Here is a 21,782-nt window from a genome sequence, read left to right as displayed (position 1 = left end):
GGGAGCCGAGTGTGGCGGTGACAGACGGGAGGGTTTAAGTGATGTCAAGGACTGTCTTATCCTCCCTCCACGGCCCCCCTCACACTCCCTGGTGCTGGGTGCCCCCCCCGGCAAGGGGCAGCAGCTTTGCTCTGCTCTGGAGCCCCCCCGGAGGGGTGCGGAGTCCTGCAAGGAATGAGGAATCACCCCAGCCCCCTCCCGAGGTGCTCTGGGGGGCAGCTGGGGCTCCCCATTCTGCCTGTCCCCACTGCAGCCACTCAGCCCCACAGCACTGGGGTGCAATGGGGACATGGCTCAGGGAACCCCCAGCTCAGCTCCACAGCACTGGGGTCCCCTAGCTCAGCTCCACAGCTCAGGGGTGCAATGGGGACCCCCCAGCTCAGCCCCATGGTTTTGATGTGATGGGGACCACCAGCTCAGCCTCAGCATCCATTCTCCCCTCCCATGGCCCCCACAGCCAGGACGTGACCAGGCTCCATATGAAAGCAGAAACTCTTTATTTTTGGGGCAGCTCTGGCCCCCCAGGGACAGGAGTGACACTGGGGACAGGTGGTGATAAGGAACACGGCCAGCACTGGCTGTGTGGCACCAAGTGTGCTGCAGAGGGGTGGGGTGGGGTGCCACCCTGACCCCCAGCACCCTCTGCCAGGCCCCAGCACCACTCAGGGCTGGTGCCACACGTGCCCTGAGGACTCACCCCAGTCATCAGCCAGGCTGGAGCCACTGAGCCAGTTCTCCAGGATGGACAAAACCCCACGGCATAAACCAAGGAGCAGCAACCTCCAAATTACAGGCTAGGCCAAGCCAAGCTCCTCCCAGAGGCTTTCTGCAGGTGAAGGAGGGGATCCAAGCAGAGTCACTGCCCCAAAAATGCCACAGCCCACGGTGACCCTGCCTGGGTGACACCAGCCCTACAGCGCCAGCGTGTCCTTGATGAGCCGGCGCATGGTGGTGGTGACCGAGGTGCCCAGGGAGTCCGTGATCTGGTAGGAGATCTTGTACAGGTAGGGCTGCACGTCCTTCAGGCTGGTGTCAAAGACGTTGTCCACCTCGGACTGGGTGGGCATCTTGGGCAGGTACTCGTGGCGGTTCATCACCTCCACGATGTTGATGATCTTCTCGCAGAGCTTCTCCCCCACCTTCTCGCGGCAGATCTGCCGCTCCTGCTCGTTGGCCAGGTTCACCACGTTCACCTTGATGGTCCACAGCTCCCAGGGAATGCACTCGTCCGAGAAGGGCCACCGTGACTTCTTCTTCTGGTAGAACTCCAGGGAGATCTGCCCCATGCCGTCGGAGCCGGAGCTGCGCAGCGCGTCCTGCGGGACAGCACGGGGTTCATGGGGGAGCAGGGACTGAGCAACCCCTCCTCGGGCACATCCCACTGGGTTCTCAGGATCAGAATATCCTCAGGATCATCCAGGCAAACTCCTGGCCCTGCCCAGGACACCCCAGCAATCCCACCACTGAGAGTGGTGTCCAAACACTCCTTGAGCTCTGGCAGCCTCGGGGCCATGAACACATCCCGGGGAGCTGTTCCAGTGCCCAATCACCCTCTGGGGGAAGGAGCTTTTCTCAATATCCAGCCTACCCCTTCCCTGCCACAGCCCTATCCATTCCCTCAGTCGTGTCACTGTCCCAGGGAGCAGAGACAAGAGCTGCCCTAGGGACGAAGCTGAGTCTCCACTCAGACTCCTCCAGCTGAACAGATCTAATGACCTCATCTGCTCCTTTTAATCCACCCACACGGTCCCCCTACTCGATCCTGGGTGACCCTTGGAGATGTGTGGCTTCCCTTTAATGCCTTTTATGCTCCCATTTTCCCCCTTACCTTGAACTCCCCGACAGCCTTGCGGAGGGCCCGGTCGAGCTCCTCGGAGGAGACGCGGACGTAGGCGAAGTCGATGAAGTCGCAGTCCACGTCCTGGGTGCCCACGGTGCCGATGGAGTAGGTGCCCTCCTTCTTGTAGTGGAACTTGCCGGTGCTGCGGTGCAGCAGGACGGTGTGGAGCACGGCCAGCATGGCCTCCTCCACCTGCCTCCCCTCCACCGACACCTCCAGCACCTCGGCGCGGCAGTTCATGGCAGGGCCGGCGCTGGAGGGGCCACAGCAGCGGCTGCTGAGGGGACACAAGGGTGGGAGGGGGGGGTTTGGGGGCAGCCCGGCTTGGGTGACAGCCCCTCTGCCACCCCCCTGTACGCTGGTGTCCTGACCCACCCAGATGTCCTGATCTGATCCTCCACATGCCCCAAGAACCCAGGCACCCTCGATATAGATCCCCCCCATAGCCTAACAGAGAGCAAATGTCCTGATTTGAGCCCCCCACATGCCACAAGGATCCAGACACCCTCGGTACAGGCCCCCCGTAGCCCCACAGAGATGGGGTGGGTTGAAATCTCTCACATCCCACAGACACAGGCCCTCCCCCACACCTCGCAGAAGCTCAGGGGGTTCAGGACTGGGTGCCCCAAAGGGATCCAGGTGTCCCACGATGGGTGAGCCCCCTCCACAGGGACCCAAATATCCCGGTCTGGTCTGCTCACTGTCCCAGTGCATGCCCGCCCACCCAGTGTGGGCCTCGTGGTCCCAGTGCAGGCCCCTCAATATCCCACAGGGACCCAAATGTCCTGGCCTGAGCCTCTAACAACCCAGAGAAACCTGAGCTGGTCCCCTCACACCCCGGCCGTTAGCACACAGGGACGGCAGGAGTCCTGCTACGGGCTCCACAACACCCCAGAGGAGTAAATGTCCTGGCCAGGTCCCCTCAGGGATCCAACACCCCTGAGGAACCCGGGTGTCCCGCTACGGGCCCACCCCCTCCTCACAGGACCCCCCAAAAACACCACACAGGTCCAGACGTCCCGGCCCGAGCCCACCTCACTCTCGCACGGAGCGCCTCAGGATCCCTCCAGGCTCGAGGCCCCGGATCCCCCTCGGTCCCTGGGCCCCCTCAGCCCCGTCCCCGGATCCCCCTCAGCCCCGGCCCCGGTGCCAGCCCCGGTCCGCACTCACCGCCCGGGCCCGACCATCTGACGGCACGGAGGAGGGAAGTGGATCATCCCATCTGGGCGGGGGGTTCAGAACGCACCACCGGCCATCGTAGCGGCTTTTCCGGCCATGACCACCGTGTTTCATCACTCTGAACTTGATTCCCTTAACATTTTGCCTCTTCGGTGCCGTTCGCGGCCTCGGAGTGTCATCGGGGGTGGATTCGCCGTTCCCAGTCCGTGAATTCCCCTCTTCCCTGCTTGGTTCGTTCCAAAGGGACCATAGAGCTGCAGTGCCGCTCAGCGCGGCTCAGCGGCTCCATTGCGCCCCCTGTGCTGGAGGCTCCACGGCGGTGCTGCAGCGGGGGGCGGGTGTCCCGCGCTGACCCCGACGGCGACAACGGGGGAGACACGTGGGGACACGGGACACTGGGGCACAGACGGGGCCCGGGGGAACCATAGGGACACGGGGAACACCTGGATATGAAGGGACACAAGGAACAGGGCCATGGGGAAATAAAGAAGAGGGGACACAAGGACAGATGGACACAAGGGACAGCGTGACACAGGGATATGGGGACAGGGGAGATGAGATACTGGATAAAGGGACATGAAGACTAGGGGGACAAAGGGATATGGGGATAAGGATGGAGATGGGAGACGTGGATATGGGGACACGGGCACAGGGTGTAAGTGGCAGCAGGGACGTGGGGACTTGGGGGACACAGGAACAGGGGATGGATGGACATGGGGACACAGAGAACGGGGACATGGGCATTTGGGGCACTGATCGGCCACGCTGCCATGGGGACACACGGCTTGGTGCCAGTCGCAGCTGGAATGGTGGCGTGTCACCGTGCGGGGTGCCGGGCACACACCGACACAGCCGCGTCTGTGCCGAGCAGCCCCGGGACCACCGGCGTGGCCGCAGCTGTCCACGGAGCTGCTTTTACCCTGCCGGTACCGTGCCCGTCCCTCCTGCAGCAGCCCGTGCCGAGGGAACGGGGACAGCGATGGGGACAAGGTGGCAGAGGGCAGCCCTGAGCTGTGGGAGGGGACAGAGCCGTGCCGGTGCCAACCCCGTGCCCACCGTGCCCGCTGTGTGCAGCTCCGCTGTTCCCCGCCCCGATTCCCGTTCGCGGCCCCGCCGTGCGTCAGCGCTGTCCCCGCGGCGGGGGCGGCGGCGGGGGGGACAGAGGGACCCTTGTTGTGTGTCACTGCGGGCGCCCCCGGCCCCGCGCCTCAATGTGGCCCTTGTTCCGGGTGTCCCCGTTAACGCTGGCTCCGGGACCAGGCTGTCCCCAGCAGGAGGATGGCGACAAGGCGGGGACACATCAGCCGCGCCTGTCACCCCCCTGCCTCGGAGCCCCCGCCTCTGTCCCCAACCCCTGAGCTCCGGACCCCAAACGCCACCACCCCCCCGCCAGGGCTGGCCCTGCCAGCGGCCACGTCCCCAGGAACACGAGCGGGGGACACGGTCACGCTTCCCGGTTATTTTGGGGAGGATAAATCAGGCAGGCGACAGGTGCGGGGCCGCGGCCGCCGGGGGTGAGTGACGGTTCAAGGGCAGCGGCGTGGGCAACGTGCGGCACCGGAGCCGCGGCTGTCCCCGGCTCCCGAGCCCCGGCTGCCCCCGGTTTTGGCATCCCGGCTGTCCCCGGTTGTCCCCGGTTTTGGCATTCTGGCTGTCCCCGGCTGTCCCCGGCTCCCAAGCCCCGGCTGTCCCCGGTTTTGGCATCCCGGCTGTCCCCGGCTCCGGAGCCCCGGCTGTCCCCGGCTGTCGCTGGCTCCGGTGCCCCAGCTGTCCCCAGATCCACCGGCCCGGCTGTCCCCAGCTCTGGCATCGCGGCTGCGGAGCTCCAGCTGTCCCCGGCTCCATCGCCCCGGCTGTCCCAACTCCAGTGCGCTGGTTTTCCCCCGGCTCCAGCGTCTTGTTTTTATCCAGCCCAAGTGTCCCAGCTGCCCCCAGCACCGACATCTACACTGTTCAAGCCCCTGCTGTCCCCAGCTCCGGTCCCCAGCTCTGACTGTCCCCAGCCCCGGTGTCCTGTTTGTTCCCTCCGGCTCCCCCTCCGCGGTGTTCTGGCTGCCCTCAGCTCCAACATCCCGTTTTCTCCCGTCTCCAGCGTCCCAGCTGTCCCCAGCCCCGCTGCTCTGTCCCCCCTTCCCAATCCCCGAATTTAACTAAAGGGGAACACAATGGACAAAGGTCCCGCCCGGTGCCTCTCACTGTACGTACAAGTTTATATACAGAAAATGGCCAAAAAGAGGGAAACCCAGAAAAATATATATAAAGGGGAAGGGGCCGAGGTTGAGGGGGCCGGAGCCACCCCCCGCCCGCACCCCCCGCTCTGTACAGGACCCGGCGGGCGCTATTTACATCAGGGGCGTTTTTACAGGGGAAGAGGGCACCGCGCCGGCGATGCCCCCGGGGAAGACGGCACCAGGGCTGCTGGGAGGCCTCACCCTGGGCCGTGAAGGCACGTGGGGCACCACCAAGGGTGCCCCCAAGAAGACTCAGGCATCTGAGGGAGGACCCAGATATCCTGGGAGTGATCCAGGGGGTCCCAGGCATCCCTGGAGTGATGCAGGGGTGGTCCCAGGCATCCCAGGAGTGATCTAGGGGTGCCCAGGGGGTCCCAGGCATCCTGTGGATGACCCGGGGTGGGGTTCCAGGTGTTTTGGGGGTGATCCAGGGGTATACATAAAGTCTTGGGAATGGCCTGGGGGGGTTCCCAGGTGTCCCAGAGGTCATTCAGGAGTCCACAGGGATGTCCTGGGCATCCCAGAACTGATCCAGGAGTGACCAGGGCAGGTTCCAGGCATCCTGGGAGTGATCCAGGGATGCCCAGGTGGTTTTTGGGCATTCTGGGGGTCACCCATGGGGGGTCACAAACATCCCAGGGCTGATCTAGGGTACCCAGCGGATGTTCCAGACATCCCAGGGGTGACCCAGGGGTGCCCAGGGGGTTCCCAGGCATCCTTGGACTGAGCCAGGATTGCCCAGGGCGGGTCCCAGATGTCCCCAGGCAGGTCAGGGGCTCACGGCAGCCCCTTGCCCGGGACTCAGAAAGGCAGAGTGTCCATGAAGATCTTGTCAACGATGGGTGGCGGCGGCACCAGGTCCTCCAGCTTGAGGTAGAAAATGCGCTGGAGGCCCTGGGTGCAGAGGCTGCGCAGCTCGGGCAGCTTCCCCAGCAGCTTGGAGAGGCAGCTGGAGCGGCCGGGCTCAGCCCCTGCTGCTGCCACGTGGTCCTTGAGGCAGCCCACGATGCGGTTCTGCAGCTCCTCCACCCGCTTCGGCTCCTTCAGCCCGTGCCGGTCTGCGGGTGACACACACAGCGTGTGGGACCTCGGGGACAGACACCAGGTGGCGACGGGGACAGGGACTAGCCTGGAGCTGGGCGGGACTCACCTGTGATGATGACGAGGGCGGCGAGGCAGGAGAAGGAGGGGACATCGACGCTCATGCGGTGCAGGCTCTGGGAGAACTCGAGGATGGCGTCGATCCACTCCCCGAAGCCACGCACGCACTGCTGCCGGTGCAGCACCACGCCGTTGCAGAAGATGAGTTTCCCTTCCTCTGGCTTGGAGCTGCCAGCAGAAATCCAGGTGTCACCCCTGGGCACAGCTGGGGCTCCCCCTGCTCCGCGCTGCCCCGGGGCTCACCGGTATGCCAGGCGAAGGATAAAGAGCTCCAGGAAGGCTGACTCCAGCAGAAGGTCCTGGTCCTCCTTGGGCAGCTCGGTGAAGCCCTGGATCTTCTCGGCCCACTTGCGGATGACGTCCATGGAGCCGGTGAGCAGGTCATAGAACTGCTGCACGTCCACAGAGTCCTCCTTCTCAAACGGGCACGGCGCCGACTCCTGGAACTGGGCAGGGGATGGGTCAGGACTGGGATGGGTCAGGATAGGGGTGGGATGGGATGGGGTGGGATGGGATGGGATGGGATGGGATGGGATGGGCCAGGATTGGGATAGGATGGGTGAAGAACTGGGATGAGGATGGGCCAGGATTGGGATTGGGATGGGGATGGGTGAGGAACTGGGAGGGGGATGGGCCGGGATTGGGATTGGGATGGGGATGGGTCAGGAACAGGAATGGGTCAGGACCTGGGACAGAGGGTGGATCAGGAATTGGGATGGGAATAGGATCAGGACCTGGGATGAAGATGGGTGAGGAACTGGGTGGGAATAGGATAAGGATCTGGGATGGGGACAGGTCAGGAACTGCTGGGTTAATAACAGGGATGAGTTTGGATCAGGAACGGGGATGGGGAGAGGATCAGGGTCTGGGATGGGGATGGGTGAGGAACTGGGACAGGGATGGGTCAGGATCCAGCCCCAGCCCTGGCATGGCCCTCCAGGAGTGGCACCAGCCCTACCTTGGAGTAGTCGAGCTTGGTGGCACTGGGGATGGAGTCAATGTGTGCCCGCACCAGCGAGGTGATGAGGCTGACCGGGGACGCATCCAGCGGCTGCTTGGGCTTGGAGGGGAGACGGCCCCGCCGCCCCTTCAGGCTGTCGGTCCGGACCACTGTGGTTGGGGCTTGCAGTGAGTGCCTGTCCTCAGGGCAGCCAGAAAGGCTGCAGAGAGGGGACTCCCCGCTCCTGCTGGGTACCCCCACCCGGGACGGGACCCTGGTACCTTCTTTGACCATGCCGACGGCCAGGCACTTCTGGAAGCGGCAGAACTGGCAGCGGTTCCTGCGCCGCTTGTCCACAGGGCAGTCCTTGTTGGCCAGGCAGATGTACTTGGCATTCTTCTGCACTGTGCGCTGCGGGTGGGGAAGGAGCGGCCGAGCTCAGCCCGGGGCGCCGAGCTCCAAACAAAAGCCCTTCTGTCCTCCCCTGCCTCCCGCTCCAGCCCAGCATCCGGCTCCGTGTCCGTGGGGAGGGCTCCGCGGCCGTGCCCCCTGCCCTGCCCCTCCCCGGGACACCCCGCAGCATCCTCCTGCTGCCGCAAAGCACTGTGGGAACATCCCGGCAGCAGCGGCGAGCCCGGGGGTCCCCTTACCTTGAAGAAGCCCTTGCAGCCCTCGCAGGTGCGCACGCCGTAGTGCTGGCACGACGCGTTGTCCCCGCAGACGGCGCAGCGGCCCTCACCTGCCCCGGGGCTGCGCACCTTGGTGGGCGCCAGCGCCGGCCCCTCCAGCAGCGGGGAGGTGGGGGCCAGGGGCAGCCCCGCGAAACCCCTGGGACCACCCTGGCTCGGGGGGAAGGCGTCCGTGTCCAGCAGCCGCGGGTCCACACGGGGAGAGGGGCCAAGCTGCCCCTTCAGGGTGGCAGGAGACCCAGCAGGGCTGGGGGCCGGGGGGCCGAAGGCGAAGAAGGGGGGCTGTGACCCCCCGCCCTTGGCTGGCTCAGCCCAGGGCTGCCCACCCTCATAGTTCGGCAGCGGTGAGTACGCCCCGAAGGAGCCCTCCCAGCCTGGCGCCTGCGGGGGCTGGAAGCCGGGCGTGGCGGGCGAGGGGATGGAGCAGGGGCTCCCGTAGCAGTCCGAGCCGCTGGAGGACAGGGTCTCGTCCGGCTGCCCCCCGAAGGCGCTGGGGTAGCAGCCGTACACCTGGAAGTCCTCCAGCTTGAAGGTGGTGGCGGCGCTGGACTGGCCGCTGGCTGGCAGCTGGTAGAGGAAGGCGTCGAACTCGCCGGCGTAGCCCTCCATGAAGGTGCTGAAGCTGGGCAGGGCAGGGGCGGCCGCCAGGTCGGCTCCAGCCACTTCCATGGGGAATCGGCCGCCCTCGGGGCTGAGCAGCTCGGCCGGGCAGCGCTCGCAGGGGCCGACGCCCGTGGTGCTGCACTGTGCCTGGATGCAGGGCATCTCTGCGGGGAGAGACAGGCGTCAGCGGGACCCCGACACCGCCCCTCCAGCATGCAGGCAGGGGATGGAGACGGTGGGAACTTTGAGAACTTCCCCAGGGCTCCCCTCGTGCTGGAGCTGCACCTCCATAGCCGCTGGCTGCGTGGTGGCGGCCACCAGTGTCCCTGGGAAAGGTCACGGCACAGCCAATGGGTGCAAAGGACATTCCCCAAAACGCTGGCTTAGCAAAAGCCCCCGAAAGGGAAGGAGGGAGGAACGTGGCCAGCAGATTCCCAAGCCCTCGAGCTGGCCAAGGGAAGCTGGAGTTGGGGCTGAGCTGGGTTTTGAGGATTCCATTTGCCCCGTAACCCCTTTTAGGGCTTTTTGGGAACATAAACGCAGGCAGCCGTCCAGGTGAGGGGGAGAGCAGCCCACCCTCTGTCCCTGGAGCCCCCCGGAGCTGGGCATGGATCTGGTGAGACATAAGACAAGCAGAGTCCTGTGTCCAGCTGAAAGCCAAGCCAGAAGTGACCCCAATGGCAAGACGATAATGTAATTCATCTCGCAGACCTTTAAAGGTCACGCTGCACTGGCCCCCGGCCATGTCCTGGCACGGCCCTGCTGCCAGAGCCCCCGGATTCCCCCAGCCAAATCTGGGCAGCTCTCTCGGGCACCAAGAAAGCCGACACCCGCCAGGAGCTGGGTTTAAAAATATCCAGCGTGGGTCCAGCTCTGGCACCCACGGGATGGCACCAGCCCCCAGCCCCCTGCTGGTGGTCGCAGCGGAGTTTGTGCGTGTCCAGCTGGGTCCAGAGGGAACAGTGACCCCCCAGCTGTCTCCTGTCCCCAAATGAAGCCGAGGGGACGTGAGGCCATGCTGGGTACACGCCTCGGGGAACACTGTCTGTTCCAGTGGGAGTTTTCCGTGCCTACATGAAAACCCTGGCACACGAAACGCCTCGACCCCTCCTGTGCTCCTGGTTGTTTGAAAGTTTTTGCTCTCACCCACTTGCTGACAGCATTTGGGGTCCCTATTGCCCGGTCTCACCCACTTCCTGACAGCATTTAGGGTCCCCTCTGCCCTGTCCCCCCCGGGAGCGGGCACAGATTCCCTCAGCAGCCTCCGTGCTGCCCACGGCTGGGCTGTATTTGCAGATTCCTGGTTTGGGAGCGCGGGCAGCTGCCTGTGCCCAGCCCCGCGGCTCTGCCTGCACGGGCGGGTGGCAGCCGCTGGCACCGGGCCCCGGGCCGCGGGCGGGTGACAGCAGCCGGTGGGACCGGGGGTGGCTCACGCTGCCCACATCCCTACCGGCACCTGCTGCCCGCTAATGCCCAGCGGCTGCTGCCAGCCCCGCGTGGGCAGCGGGGGGTTTGCCCGCACCGGGCTGGCTGCCTGCACATCCCTGTCCCCGCTGCCAGCTCCCGGTGCTGCCGGCACATCCCGCGTTCCCGGTGCTGCCCGCGTGCTCCTGCCTGCCCCGCTGCTGCCCTCTCCGGTTTCGTGACCGCTCTGTTCAGGGATCCCGGGATGATGCCCGGTGTGGGGTGGCTCTGCCCCCTGCGATCCCCAGAGACGGGGATTTCCTGCTTCTGCAGCTGGCCCCGGCTGGGGTGCCGTGATGGGGGAACCGGCCCGGTCCCCCATGGCCCAAGAAGCAGCTCTCGGTCCTGCCTAGCTCCTCACAGAGGAGAGGGCGGTGTCGGGCTTTTCCCGGGACTCCCGGGGCCGGGACCTCTCGCTCTGCCAACTCCCACCGGGTACGCGACCCCCGGCTCTTCCCGGTGTTACCGGCACTCCTGACCCAGTTCCTGCCACTGGGACACCCGATCCCGTGCACCTCCCAGCGCCACGCGGGACACCCGACTCGGTTCCTCCCGGTGCCACCGGATACCCACAAGGGGCAGCCCCGCACAGCGCGCACCGCCCGGTGCCTTCCACCGGGACCCCCGACTCTCGCCGGTAGCACCGGGGGTTCCTTCCACAGCGTCCTTCGGCTCCACCGGGACGCGCGACCCGGTTGCCCGAGGTGCAACTGGGACACCCGACCACATCCATCCACCTTGCGGGACGCCCACCTCCCTGAGCCCCCGGTGCCACCGGGACGCCCCACCCGGATCCCCTCGGTGCCACCTGACACGCCCGATCTGAATCCCTCCGGTACCGCCCCGGACAACGGCTCCTGTTCCCCCGGTGCCACCGGGACACCCGACACCGTGCGCGCAGCCCGCCCCCGCTGCCAGCACCACGCCGTGCCCCCGGTGCCCCCCGCCCGGCCCCCGCATCCCGGTGCCGCTCGTACCCGGGTGCCGGCGCGGCGGCGGCACTCCGGTTCCTGCTCCTGCCACGGCCGCTCCGCGGGCTCCGCCGGGCTCCGGCCCCGCCACTACTTTCTCTTAAGCGCTCGGTGACGCGCGGGGCGGCGCGGGGCCGGTGACGCACGGGGGGGGCGGCCCCGGCGGGGGCGCGGCCGTGACGCACGCGGGGTTCCATTGACGCACCCGCGGCCCCGGCTAAAAATACCCCCGCGGCCCCGGCTAAAAATAGCTCGGGCGCCCCTCGCTTCCCCACATATCCCCCCCGGGGCTCCGGGGGCCGCCGGAGGGGGGGAGGGAGGCCCCGGTGTCAGGGGTATCCCCGGTGTCCCCAGAGCCGGTGGCCTTTCGGTATGCACGGTGTCTCCTCGCTGCCGGTGCCCCGGGGCTGGCGTCCCCCGGTGCCTCCATCGCCGGCGCTCTCTTGCTGCCGGTATTTCCGGTGTCCCCTCGTTGCCGGTACTCCGGTGCGCCCACCCCCGATGCCCCCCTCGGTGCTGGCATCACTTCAGTCCCCACCCCCGGTAGCCGCTCGGTGTCGGTATCCCCGGTGTCCCCTCGCTGCCGGTACCCTGGTGCCCCCATTCTCGGTGCCCTCTGGGTGCCGGTATCTCCGGTACCATTATCCCCGATGTCCCCTCAGTGCTGGCATCCCCGGAGCCCCCTCGGTGCCGGTATCTTCAGTGCCCCATTCCCGGTGTGCCCCGGTACCTCTCGCACCCCCGGTACCGCTATGCCCAGTGCCCATCTGGGTATCTCCGGTGCTCAGCGGCACCGGTACCCCCGGGCTCCTCCCGCTCGGTGCCGGGTGCGGGGGGAGTGACGCGGGGTCCCGCCCCCGCCCGGTCCCCGCGGGGAGCCCCTGGCGGGGCCGATGGAAAGAACGGCGGCTGCTGGCGGGCGCCAGCGCCGGGAAGAGCGCCCGCGGGCTGGAAAGATGAGCTCAGCCCGTGCGGAGCCGGCCCGGGCCCGCGGGAGGGCGAAGGGTGAGCGGAAGGGACCCAGAACTCAGCAGTACCCTTCGGTACCATCCCGGTACCCCCTCAATACCCTCCGGTACCATCCCGATACCCCCCTCAATACCCTCTGGTACCATCCCGGTATCGCCCTCAATACCCTTCGGTACCATCCCGGTACCTCCTCAATATGCTTCGGTACCATCCCGGTACCCCCTCAATACCCTTCGGTACCATTCCGGTACCCCCTCAATACCCTCCGGTACCTTCCCGGTACTCTTCGGTACCATCCCGGTACCCTTCGGTACCACTCCAGCACCTCCTCCCATACCCTCCGGTAGCGCCCCGCAGCTTCCCAGCCAGTACCGTCCGGTACCACCCCGGTACTCCCTTGGTATCCCCTGGTACCGACCCGATACACGTCGGTACCGGCTCGGTACCGTCCCTTGCCGTACCCGCCGGTTTCCACTCCCGGGGACAAACCGGGGGTCCGGGGGGACCCGGCTCGCTGTGCCCGGTTTGGCAGCGACCCCGGGGCTGACAGCGCCGTTAGTTCTCCCCCGTTAGTGCCGCTGCAGCGGCAGAGCCCCCCGGCACGGTCCCACCGGGAGGCTGGGGTCGGTGCCCCGGTGCCCCGGGAGCCGCAGCCGGCACCGGGGGTGCTGCCGGGACCTCCGGTACCGGGATCCTGCCCGGCCTCACGAAACCCCCGGCCCCGTGAGCAGCAGCGGTAGCGGGAGCAGCCCGGCAGAGGGGTCCGGAGGGCGCACGGGGGTACCGGAGGAGGCGGCCCGGGACCGGGCGCTCTCTCGTTCCCTCGCTCCGGCCCCGCTTCTCGCTGTCACCCGCCCCCGACGGTGTCCCGTGACATCACACCTGCCCGCTGACGTCACACCTGCTCACTGACGTCTTGGGGATCCCGCGGCACCACCGGGGACGCCCCCAGAGGGATCCCCCGGGCCCGGCGGGACCCGACGAGGTCACTGCAACACGCGACGAGGAGCAGGGCCGGTGCCAGCCCGGGGACACGGCCACGAGTCCTCGGGACCGGTCAGACAGGAGGGTCCCGGAGCTGTCGGGGGTCCCAACGCCACCGGGGGCGCGGAGCTGGGGGGTGCAGCCCCCCGCATCCCTCGCTCGGTGGTGGCGGTACCGGCGGCAGGAGGGTGACACCGGCAGCCCCCGCAGCCGGGATTAGCTGTACCCCGGGAGAGGTCGCGGGGACTGCGATGGCTTCGGGGGAGGAAACCCGAGCCCAGCCACCCTGGCAAGGCCACGGGGGTGCAGGGAGGGGACTCCTGGTCACAGCAGCCCTAGGGAGCCACCCCGACACCCAGGTGGGGACACGACGGCCACCACAGGGTGGCGTTGGGGTTTGCAGGGTGCCCGGGCGGTGATCAGCCGGTGCTCACGGCTGCCCCTGGCTCCCTGCCCCGGGCCTATATTTATCGGTAATGACAGGCTGCTCCGGGGCGTTCCCGGTCCGTACCCCGCTGCCTCGGCCCCCCGGCCCTGCCCAGCTCAGCCGGTGCCACGCGTGACCCGGGCGTCCCACGGCCACCTGCCCATTTCCGGGCACACGCAGCCCCAGGTCGGGGCTATAAAAAGCTCAGCGTGGGGTGGCAGCTGCCACAGGGGGGGTCCCGTGGTGGCTCTGACCGGAACGGGATGCTCCGAGCCTGGCTGCACGCGGGAGGACGCCGGGGCTGCGGGAGCCACACCATAAATGTCCAGCTCCGAGCTGTCCTGGAACAGGGCAGGAGAGCGCGGGGGAGTGGGCTGAGCCCCCCACCCTCTCTCCACGGCACGCACAGACACCGGCAGTTGTCACCCCCAGATCTCCACAGGCTCCTCTTGGGGGGACAGGGAGGGCAAGGGGAGAGTTGGGGTCCCCAGAGAAGCCGGCCAGAGGGGAAACCGACACAGCAGAGGGCTGGGGGCTCTCGGTGCTCCACCTGTGCAAGGGAACCCCTGTGCACACACCGGTGCTGCAGCGGCTCCCCAGGCAGCCCCAGGGTGGCGTTGGGGTTTGCAGGGTGCCCGGGCGGTGATCAGCCGGTGCTCACGGCTGCCCCTGGCTCCCTGCCCCGGGCCTATATTTATCGGTAATGACAGGCTGCTCCGGGGCGTTCCCGGTCCGTACCCCGCTGCCTCGGCCCCCCGGCCCTGCCCAGCTCAGCCGGTGCCACGCGTGACCCGGGCGTCCCACGGCCACCTGCCCATTTCCGGGCACACGCAGCCCCAGGTCGGGGCTATAAAAAGCTCAGCGTGGGGTGGCAGCTGCCACAGGGGGGGTCCCGTGGTGGCTCTGACCGGAACGGGATGCTCCGAGCCTGGCTGCACGCGGGAGGACGCCGGGGCTGCGGGAGCCACACCATAAATGTCCAGCTCGGAGCTGTCCTGGAACAGGGCAGGAGAGCGCGGGGGAGTGGGCTGAGCCCCCCACCCTCTCTCCACGGCACGCACAGACACCGGCAGTTGTCACCCCCAGATCTCCACAGGCTCCTCTTGGGGGGACAGGGAGGGCAAGGGGAGAGTTGGGGTCCCCAGAGAAGCCGGCCAGAGGGGAAACCGAGACACAGCAGAGGGCTGGGGGCTCTCAGTGCTCCCCCTGTGCAAGGGACCCCCCGTGCACACACCGGTGCTGCAGCGGCTCCCCAGCTCTGGGGGTGCCTTGTGTCCCCCAGCTCCTCTGGATGCTGCTTCTGCAGCTCTGGGGGACACTGAGGCAGGTCGTGGGGGACCCCAGTGCCCGTCCTGCGTGGGCACCACAGGGCACCGTGTCCCCCGCAGGCGGAAGGGCTCGGGGTGGGACTCGCTTCCCGCCGGCTCCCGGAGGAAACGGGGCAGGAAGGGCCTGGCCGGGGCCCCGCAGCGCCGGGACATGGCCGACGGCACCGGGGGGGGGACACAGGGGGTCCCCGGGAGCTCGCTCACTTCCAGGGTGACAGCAGTTGGCCACCCCAAGGCTGCCCTGCCCAGAGCACAGCGAGGAGGGGGCTCCAAGGGGGCAGCGTGGGGGTGGGGGGAGCTGCAGCCCCCAGCCCCCCCATGCTGGTCCCCACGGGGCTCTGTCCCCTCTCAGTCACAGGCACACATCGCCGCAAATCCTCTCTGTATTGGCGAGCACTGACGCGGTACAACAGCCCGGGGGGGGCAGGGGTGGGACCCCCACGGCCCCCCCAGCCTGGGGAATGCGGGGCTCCCCCGGGGCTCCCCTCCAGGGAGGAAGGTCCCGCTCCGTGAGCCGCTGCAGGAGGGTCCTCACGTCTGTCCCTTGGTGTTGTGTCCGTCCCTCAGTGTCACGATCCCCACGGCCCGGGGAGGGGCCAACACAAACCTCCTTCCTGCAGCCCCAGGGAGGGGGGGCCGGGGGAATGAAGCCCCTTGCAATAAATAAATAAATAGTCCTGGCGGGCCGGCGGCTAGAGGTGACTCTCCTCCTCCTCCAGCGCCCGGTTGAGACCCGGGATGAACTTGAGCAGCCGCTGGCGGAAGCTGCTGTGCCGGTTCTTGCGGGGGGCGGCGGCTCCGTCCCCAGGGTCCCCGGCCCGGGCCCAAAGCCTCCCCGCAGCCCCCGGCCCCCCCGCACACTTGAGGCTGGCGCTGCGGGCCAGGGCGGGTCGGGGACGCGGTGGTGGGGGCGCGGGACCCCCGCTGTCCTCATCCTTGTCCTTGTCGCCATCCTTGTCCCCATCCAGGGAGCTGGAAGAGGCGAAGACGCAGGTCTGGTACAGGGAGTCATCGCTGCCGCTGGCACGGGAGGAGCCCCCCGGCAGCCCCTCCCCCTGCAGGCACCAGCGGATGGACTCCAGCGTGTCGTAGATGCTGGGGTCCTTGGCCACCACACCTGATGGGGGACACGGGGGTGTCAGGGGGACCGGGTGGTGCCCCAAAATCCCCCCACCAGCCCCCCCGGCCCCCACTCACCCCGCACCAGCCGCTGCTCCTGCACCATCAGCGAGCGAAACTCCCCCCATTTCTCGTAGAGGGTTTGCTGTGGGGAGGGTGAGGGGGTCAGGACCCTGAGGAGGGGTCGCCAGCCCCCTGCGCCCCCTGCCAGCCCCTGCTCACCTTCAGGTACTGCAGCCGGGCCTCCAGCTCGGCCCTCCGGATGTTGGTGCCATAGAGCGTGTCGAGCCTGTGGGTCAGCAGCTGTCAGCAGTGGGGGGGCTGCAGCCACCCGGGCCCCCCCTGAACCCCCCAGCTCACCGGAGAACGTTGCCCGAGCTCTTGATGATCTCCACGATCTCCCGGTGCCGGATGCCCTCCACGTTCAGCCCATTCACCCCCGTGATGGTGTCCCCTGGAGCGCAGGGTGAACAGGGGTTCAGGGGGGGCTGCTCCCCCGCTGCTGGGGGTCCCCCCCCGCTCCCCCCAGGATGTGCTCACCAGCCTTGAGCCCCGCGGCCTCGGCCGGGCTGCCGTCGTGCACGCGGCACACGAAGGTGAACATCTCCACGCTGTTCCTGTCCTGGTGGTGCAGCCCGTAGGTCTGGAACGGGGCTCTGGTGAGGGGCACGGGGGTACCCCGACCCCCAGGAACCCCCCAAGAGCAGCCACGCAGCAGCAATGCAGTGTTGAATTGGGTGAGTGGGGCAGCACGGCAGCCCGTGGCAGGGGGGGCTTGCCCCGATGGCTGCACCCCAGGGTGCCCCCCCAGCGGCACAGCCGGGGGAGGTTCGGTGACTCTGTCACCACTAAAAATAACCCCCAGCTCAGAGACAACTTAAAAATACCCTCATGCAAAGCAAGGTGCGGGTAGGAAGGGTGGGGAGCAGGGCATGGCAGGGCTCAGCTCGGCTCAACACCCACCTGGATCTCGAAGCCGAAGGATTCCTCTGCCTTCTTCTCCAGCGTCACCACCCTCCTGGGGGACACAGGGATCAGGGACAGGGCAGAGCACCAGGCACACCCCAACTGCCTGTGCAAACCTCTCAAAATGCTCCTTTGGGGTCATCAAGGACAGGATACCTCTGCCTGAGATGGGATTCCCTCCACCCCGCCCCCAGGGATGAGACTCCCCCATCCCCAGTTTGCCTTGGCCAGAGTTCTGTGAGTGCCAGGCAGGATGCCCACAGGGTTTGGGGTGTCTGAGCCCACCGGGGAGCTGTGACCCCACGGCTGCTCTCACCTCCCCCATAAAATCCCCCTCATTTCCAGCCCTCCCGGGGTATCCAGAGTGGAACAACGTCCCAGTGCCAAGCTCCAACCTCTGGGACAGACCCCAGCCCCACTCCTGTGTCCCCTGTCCCTACCTGTGCTCCTCCGGGGACTGACTCGGGGATGCCCACTTGAACCCTGTGTCCTGTGGCAAAGGAAGAGCCATCAGCCCGAGGGGACACCCGAGGTGACATCCCCCACCTCCTGCAGGGACATCCACAACGCCGCGTCCCACCGGGACAGCACCAAACCCCGGGGGAGCACCGTGCCAAGCCGGCACCGAACCAGCACCCGGGTGCCCCCTGGGCATAACGGGGCTTTGATCAGGGCTCAAAGGCACCCTCAGAGCGCCCCGTGCTCGCCCCACGCTTTGACGTCAGCCGCGCCGCGCCCACCCCACGCCGCGCTCCGAGGGGCCCCGGCACAGAGGGGCCCTGTTGTGGCCACAAAGTCGGGTTTTTTCCACAAAATCCACCCCCCCCAGCCCAAACAATGCCCCTGTTGTGGCAGGCGCAGAGGCGTGGGCGGGTGGAGGGACTGGCAGGACCCTCACCGCAGGGCAGGAGGTGACAGGGCTGTCCCCAAATGCCCCTCGGTGGCTGCGGGGCTCTGGCAGCCCCAGTGCAGCGCAGGCGGTGTCACCACAAGCTGCCCCTTGAGAGTGGCACATGGCACGTCTTGGTGACAGCCAGCGGTTCCCTCTGTGCTCTGCCTGTCACATGGGTGTCACCAGCCCTGCTGGTGTCACCAGATAGTGACAGACCTCCCCAAAAGCATCCACAGGCGCAAAACCACCAGAACTGGGCGTGTTCACCAAAGGGAAAGTTGTCACCTGTCACGCTGGGCCCCACGTCACCACAGTGACAGGAAGGTGACGCAGGACACCCTGGACCCCTCAGGGACATGTCTGGTGGTGGCCTTGGCTGGTGAGCGGCAGCCAGGCCGCCGTGCATGTCTGGGCTGTGGCAGTGCAGCCGTGAGGCCACTTCTGCTCCGGATGTCGGCTCCGCTCCCGCTTCCCACAACGCTCAGGAAGCAGCACGGGGCCGGGGGGAGCGTCAGGGCGGTGTCGGTCCCAGTGTCACCACACAGGAGCTTTTCCAGGGGCCCCGTGCTCCACCAAACCACACCTGAGGACTCTGTGACCTGTCCCTAAAGCAGACCTGGGGGACTTTGTGACCTGTCCCTTACCCTCCCTAAATCAGACTTGGGGAACTCTGGGACCTGTCCCTTACTGTCCCTAAATCAGACCTGGGGGACTTTGTGATCTGTCCCCTACCATCCCTAAACCAAACCCAGGGCACTCTGGGACCTGTTCCTTACTGTTCCTAAATCAGACCCAGGGTACTCTGTGACCTGTCCCTAAATCAGTCCCAGGGCACTCTGGTACCCGTCCCTTACTGTCCCTAAATCAGACCCAGGGTACTCTGCCTGTCCCTTACTGCCCCTAAATCAGACCTGGGGCACTCTGGGACCTGTCCCTTACTGTCCCTAAATCAGACCCCTGTCCTGGGGTACCCTGTGGCCGATTCCCTCGCCCTTCTCACAGGACAGAGTCCAGGGGGCCGTGGGGTCACACCTGTCCCCAGGGGGCTGTGGGGTCACGCCTGTCCCAGTGACAGAGCCACAAACAGTGGGTGGGGGTCTGTCCCTGTGCCCTGAAAGCTGCAGGGCAGGACAGACCTGTCCCTTACTGTCCCTAAATCAGACCCAGGGTACTCTGCCTGTCCCTTACTGCCCCTAAATCAGACCTGGGGTACTCTGTGACCTGTCCCTTACTGTCCCTAAATCAGACCCAGGGTACTCTGTGATCTGTCCCTTACTGTCCCTAAATCAGACCCCTGTCCTGGGGTACCCTGTGGCCGATTCCCTCGCCCTTCTCACAGGACAGAGTCCAGGGGGCCGTGGGGTCACGCCTGTCCCCAGGGGGCTGTGGGGTCACGCCTGTCCCAGTGACAGAGCCACAAACAGTGGGTGGGGGTCTGTCCCTGTGCCCTGAAAGCTGCAGGGCAGGACACGGAGAGGGACCAGGACAGGATGTGGGGCTTGGAGGACACTGGGAAGGGGCACCTGAGGGAAGGTGGGGAGGGACCTTGATGTGGGGCTCGGGGGGAAACCAGGGTGGGGGTACAGGGACAACACCGGGGCAGGATCCGGGACAGGATGTGACGCCTGGGGGGACAACGCGGAGCGAGCGGGAAGGGGACAGCGGGAAGATGCTGCGGGAGGATGGGACAGGGGTGAGGAGATGCTGGGGCACAACAAGAGGCTGGGGGTGGCCACCGGGGCAGGACTGGGACACCAGAGCGGGATGGGGACACGAGGAAAGCTTGGGCGTGCCCCCGGGGCAGGATAAGTGCCCAGGAGGAGAAACCGGAGCAGACCCGCGGGGTGCCGACACCGGCGGCTGAGGGGGACGGGGACACGGCGCAGCCCCGCTCCTCCCGCAGCCCGTTACCGCCCGCGGCGCCGCTTCCCCCTCCGGCCCCGGTGCACAACGGCGGGCACCGGGGCCGCTCCCCTGCTGCCCCGCAACCCTACCTTGCGCACGCGGGGCAGGGTCCCGCCGGCCGCCGCCAGCGCTCGGTACAGCTCGGCGGGCCCGGGGCTCTCCGGGGCCACCGCCGGAGCCGCATCGTCCTTCGGCCGGAGCCGCCGCCGCCGCCGCCGCCGCAGGGTCATGGCCGGGCCGGGCCGTCCCGTGCGCCGCTATATGGACCCCGGGGGTGGGGACACGGCGGGACGCGCCCCTTTTTGGGGCCGAACCCACCCACTTGGGCGTTAAACCGCGGCTTTGGGGACAGACCACGCCCAGGGTCCGGCTGCGGCCGGCGGCTCTGCGGGCCCGGGCACGAGTCGGGACCACGTGGAGTCCGGGGGGGGTCCGGTGTGAGGGTCCTGCTCGGGGACCCCATCGGGGTCCAGTGGGGGGGTCCGGTGTGAGGGTCCTGCTCGGGGACCCCATCGGGGTCCGGTGGGGGGGTCCTGCTCGGGGACCCCATGGAGGTCCAGTGGGGGGGGTCCTGCTCGGGGACCCCTTGGGTGGGGTCCAGCAGGACGGAACAATTGGGGGTTCCTGCTTAGGGATCCCTTGGGGGTCCAGGGGGAGGTTCCACCTGGGGTCCTGCTCGGTGACCCTCTGGGGGTCGGCAGGGGTGGTCAGCACAGGATCCTGCCCCGGGGGAGGGCCCTTCATGAAGTTCTGCACAGGGATCCCACGGGAGTCCAGCGTGGGGGTCTGGAGGGAGGATCCTGCGTGGGAGCACCCGCAGGGACACCACGGGGCTCAGCGTGGACTTCTGGGTGCTTCTTGGGGCAGAAGAACCCGGGGGAGGCGGTATCCTGAGGGTGCAGGGTGGGATGCTGCTGGGAATATCACGGGAGGCACCGTGGGGTGCCAAGGAGGGATCCCAGGGATCACCTCAGGGATGATTTGGGGAGAAACCGGTGGATTTCCAGGAGCAGAAGCTCCCCGACAGCTGCCACCACGTCACCCCCGGGCCACCAGAGCCGCATTTGGGGTTTAATGGGAGGCAGGAGCTGGGGCAGGGGCGGCCCCAGCCCCCGGGCTGGCTCTCAGCGGGATTTAAACCGCTCCTGCACGATGTGTGCTGCGCTGAGCCGGGACACCAGAGGGAAGAACAATTCCCGGAGGCAGCCGCGGCGGCTGCTGCGGACGCTCCGCGCGGCTCCGGCAGCTCCTCGCTGCGCCCCGGCGGGAGGCAGCGGGAATTTTCCAGCTGGAGTTGAGAGCTTTGCCCAAATGTTTGTTTAAAATTTGCCAAAAAAAATGAAGATCGTAACAATCCCGGCTGGCGTTCCACCCAAACCTCCCGCCCACAGCCCGGCCTGGGGTTACCAGGAGACAAATTTGCTCCAGGAGCAGAGCTGCTCTGGGCTGGAAGTGCTGGGGAAAGGATGGGATTGAGCCCACCATCCATCCTGAGTCACCAAACCACTGGGAATGAAGAGGAACACCCCATCTTGTTCCCAAAATTTGGTAATGACTTGGCCCATCGGCTGCAGCCACCCCAGACTGTTTTCCCATTCCACGGAGGAGCAGACAGGTTTTCTTCAATAATTCCCCATACTCTCATCTCAGTGCTGCCCACGTTTCCAGGATGGGGCTGGATTTTCCTGGGGACCACAGCAGGAGCTTCAGACAAAGCTGGGCATGAGGACAAGCCCAGATGGTGCCTCCCCCTCCCCACCTTGTCTGAGCCCGGGGGGACCCCAGGCCTCGGCAGATTTTCCCCTTGATCCGCTCACAACAGGCTCGCTTGCAGGAGGCTCTAATTAAGGAATTAGCAGGGGCAGTTCATGCAGCACCATTTACCTCGGAGCAAACAGGATTTTGTAGGGACAAGGGGTATTTTGCTGTGGGATTTATCTTTCCTTGAAGCTGTGGGTCCATGTGGAGACTCGGGGATGCTCCAGGGAGGTGCCCACTGTACCCACCACACCCCCAGGGATGCTCTGAGGGGATCTCCAGGGTGTTTATCCTCTGTGACCCCTGCTCTGTGCCTGGCCACAGAGTGGGAGCCCCAAGGTCAGCTGCTCATCCCT

At 66.8% G+C, this 21,782-nt stretch overlaps 3 protein-coding genes across 6 annotated transcripts; all 3 read right to left on the bottom strand.

Annotated features, from left to right (window-relative positions):
* Positions 1–480: 480 nt before the first annotated feature.
* Positions 481–3,149, bottom strand: ATG101 (autophagy related 101). 4 transcript variants are annotated; one of them, XM_041472638.1, is made up of 3 exons: positions 3,011–3,149; positions 1,829–2,117; positions 481–1,316 (listed from the first exon to the last, which is right to left on the bottom strand). In XM_041472638.1, exons 1-3 carry the CDS (start codon positions 3,055–3,057, stop codon positions 912–914), a joined length of 741 nt encoding a protein of 246 aa, XP_041328572.1. In that variant the 5' UTR covers positions 3,058–3,149; the 3' UTR covers positions 481–911. The 4 variants fall into 4 exon arrangements, with proteins under 4 accessions (XP_041328572.1, XP_041328573.1, XP_041328575.1 ...); XM_041472639.1 differs by having other exon boundaries at positions 1,829–2,114; positions 3,011–3,146; XM_041472641.1 differs by having other exon boundaries at positions 2,875–3,013.
* A 2,060-nt stretch (positions 3,150–5,209) lies between these two features.
* Positions 5,210–12,136, bottom strand: NR4A1 (nuclear receptor subfamily 4 group A member 1). The gene is made up of 7 exons (XM_041472636.1): positions 11,085–12,136; positions 8,002–8,807; positions 7,633–7,762; positions 7,370–7,521; positions 6,655–6,857; positions 6,401–6,579; positions 5,210–6,308 (listed from the first exon to the last, which is right to left on the bottom strand). Exons 2-7 carry the CDS (start codon positions 8,803–8,805, stop codon positions 6,052–6,054), a joined length of 1,725 nt encoding a protein of 574 aa, XP_041328570.1. The 5' UTR covers positions 8,806–8,807; positions 11,085–12,136; the 3' UTR covers positions 5,210–6,051.
* A 3,015-nt stretch (positions 12,137–15,151) lies between these two features.
* TAMALIN (trafficking regulator and scaffold protein tamalin) lies at positions 15,152–19,916 on the bottom strand. The gene is made up of 8 exons (XM_041472637.1): positions 19,758–19,916; positions 17,312–17,361; positions 16,869–16,923; positions 16,446–16,548; positions 16,266–16,359; positions 16,128–16,194; positions 15,984–16,050; positions 15,152–15,903 (listed from the first exon to the last, which is right to left on the bottom strand). Exons 1-8 carry the CDS (start codon positions 19,896–19,898, stop codon positions 15,479–15,481), a joined length of 1,002 nt encoding a protein of 333 aa, XP_041328571.1. The 5' UTR covers positions 19,899–19,916; the 3' UTR covers positions 15,152–15,478.
* Between the last annotated feature and the right edge of the window lie 1,866 nt (positions 19,917–21,782).

The sequence above is a fragment of the Pyrgilauda ruficollis genome, unplaced genomic scaffold, assembly GCF_017590135.1.
Source record: "Pyrgilauda ruficollis isolate IOZ18807 unplaced genomic scaffold, ASM1759013v1 scaffold295, whole genome shotgun sequence".
Lineage (NCBI taxonomy): Eukaryota > Metazoa > Chordata > Aves > Passeriformes > Passeridae > Pyrgilauda > Pyrgilauda ruficollis.
This window is presented reverse-complemented; position numbering and strand designations above follow the sequence as displayed.

Bases quoted from the DNA above. Each gene is read 5' to 3' on its own strand.
- NR4A1 (XM_041472636.1), bottom strand. From the start codon at position 8,805: ATGCCCTGCATCCAGGCACAGTGCAGCACCACGGGCGTCGGCCCCTGC. The intron at 6,580-6,654 runs GTGAGCCCCGGG...TTCTGCTGGCAG, and splicing joins ATCCTTCGCCTGGCATACCG to CTCCAAGCCAGAGGAAGGGA. The intron at 6,309-6,400 runs GTGAGTCCCGCC...TGTCACCCGCAG, and splicing joins CGCCCTCGTCATCATCACAG to ACCGGCACGGGCTGAAGGAG.
- ATG101 (XM_041472638.1), bottom strand. From the start codon at position 3,057: ATGATCCACTTCCCTCCTCCGTGCCGTCAGATGGTCGGGCCCGGGCG. The intron at 2,118-3,010 runs GTGAGTGCGGAC...GTGTCCCCTCAG, and splicing joins CAGATGGTCGGGCCCGGGCG to CAGCCGCTGCTGTGGCCCCT. The intron at 1,317-1,828 runs GTAAGGGGGAAA...GCTGTCCCGCAG, and splicing joins AGGCTGTCGGGGAGTTCAAG to GACGCGCTGCGCAGCTCCGG.
- TAMALIN (XM_041472637.1), bottom strand. From the start codon at position 19,898: ATGACCCTGCGGCGGCGGCGGCGGCGGCGGCTCCGGCCGAAGGACGAT. The intron at 16,549-16,868 runs GTGGGTGTTGAG...GCCCCGTTCCAG, and splicing joins CCTTCGGCTTCGAGATCCAG to ACCTACGGGCTGCACCACCA. The intron at 15,904-15,983 runs GTGAGTGGGGGC...GTCCCCCATCAG, and splicing joins GGAGCAGCGGCTGGTGCGGG to GTGTGGTGGCCAAGGACCCC.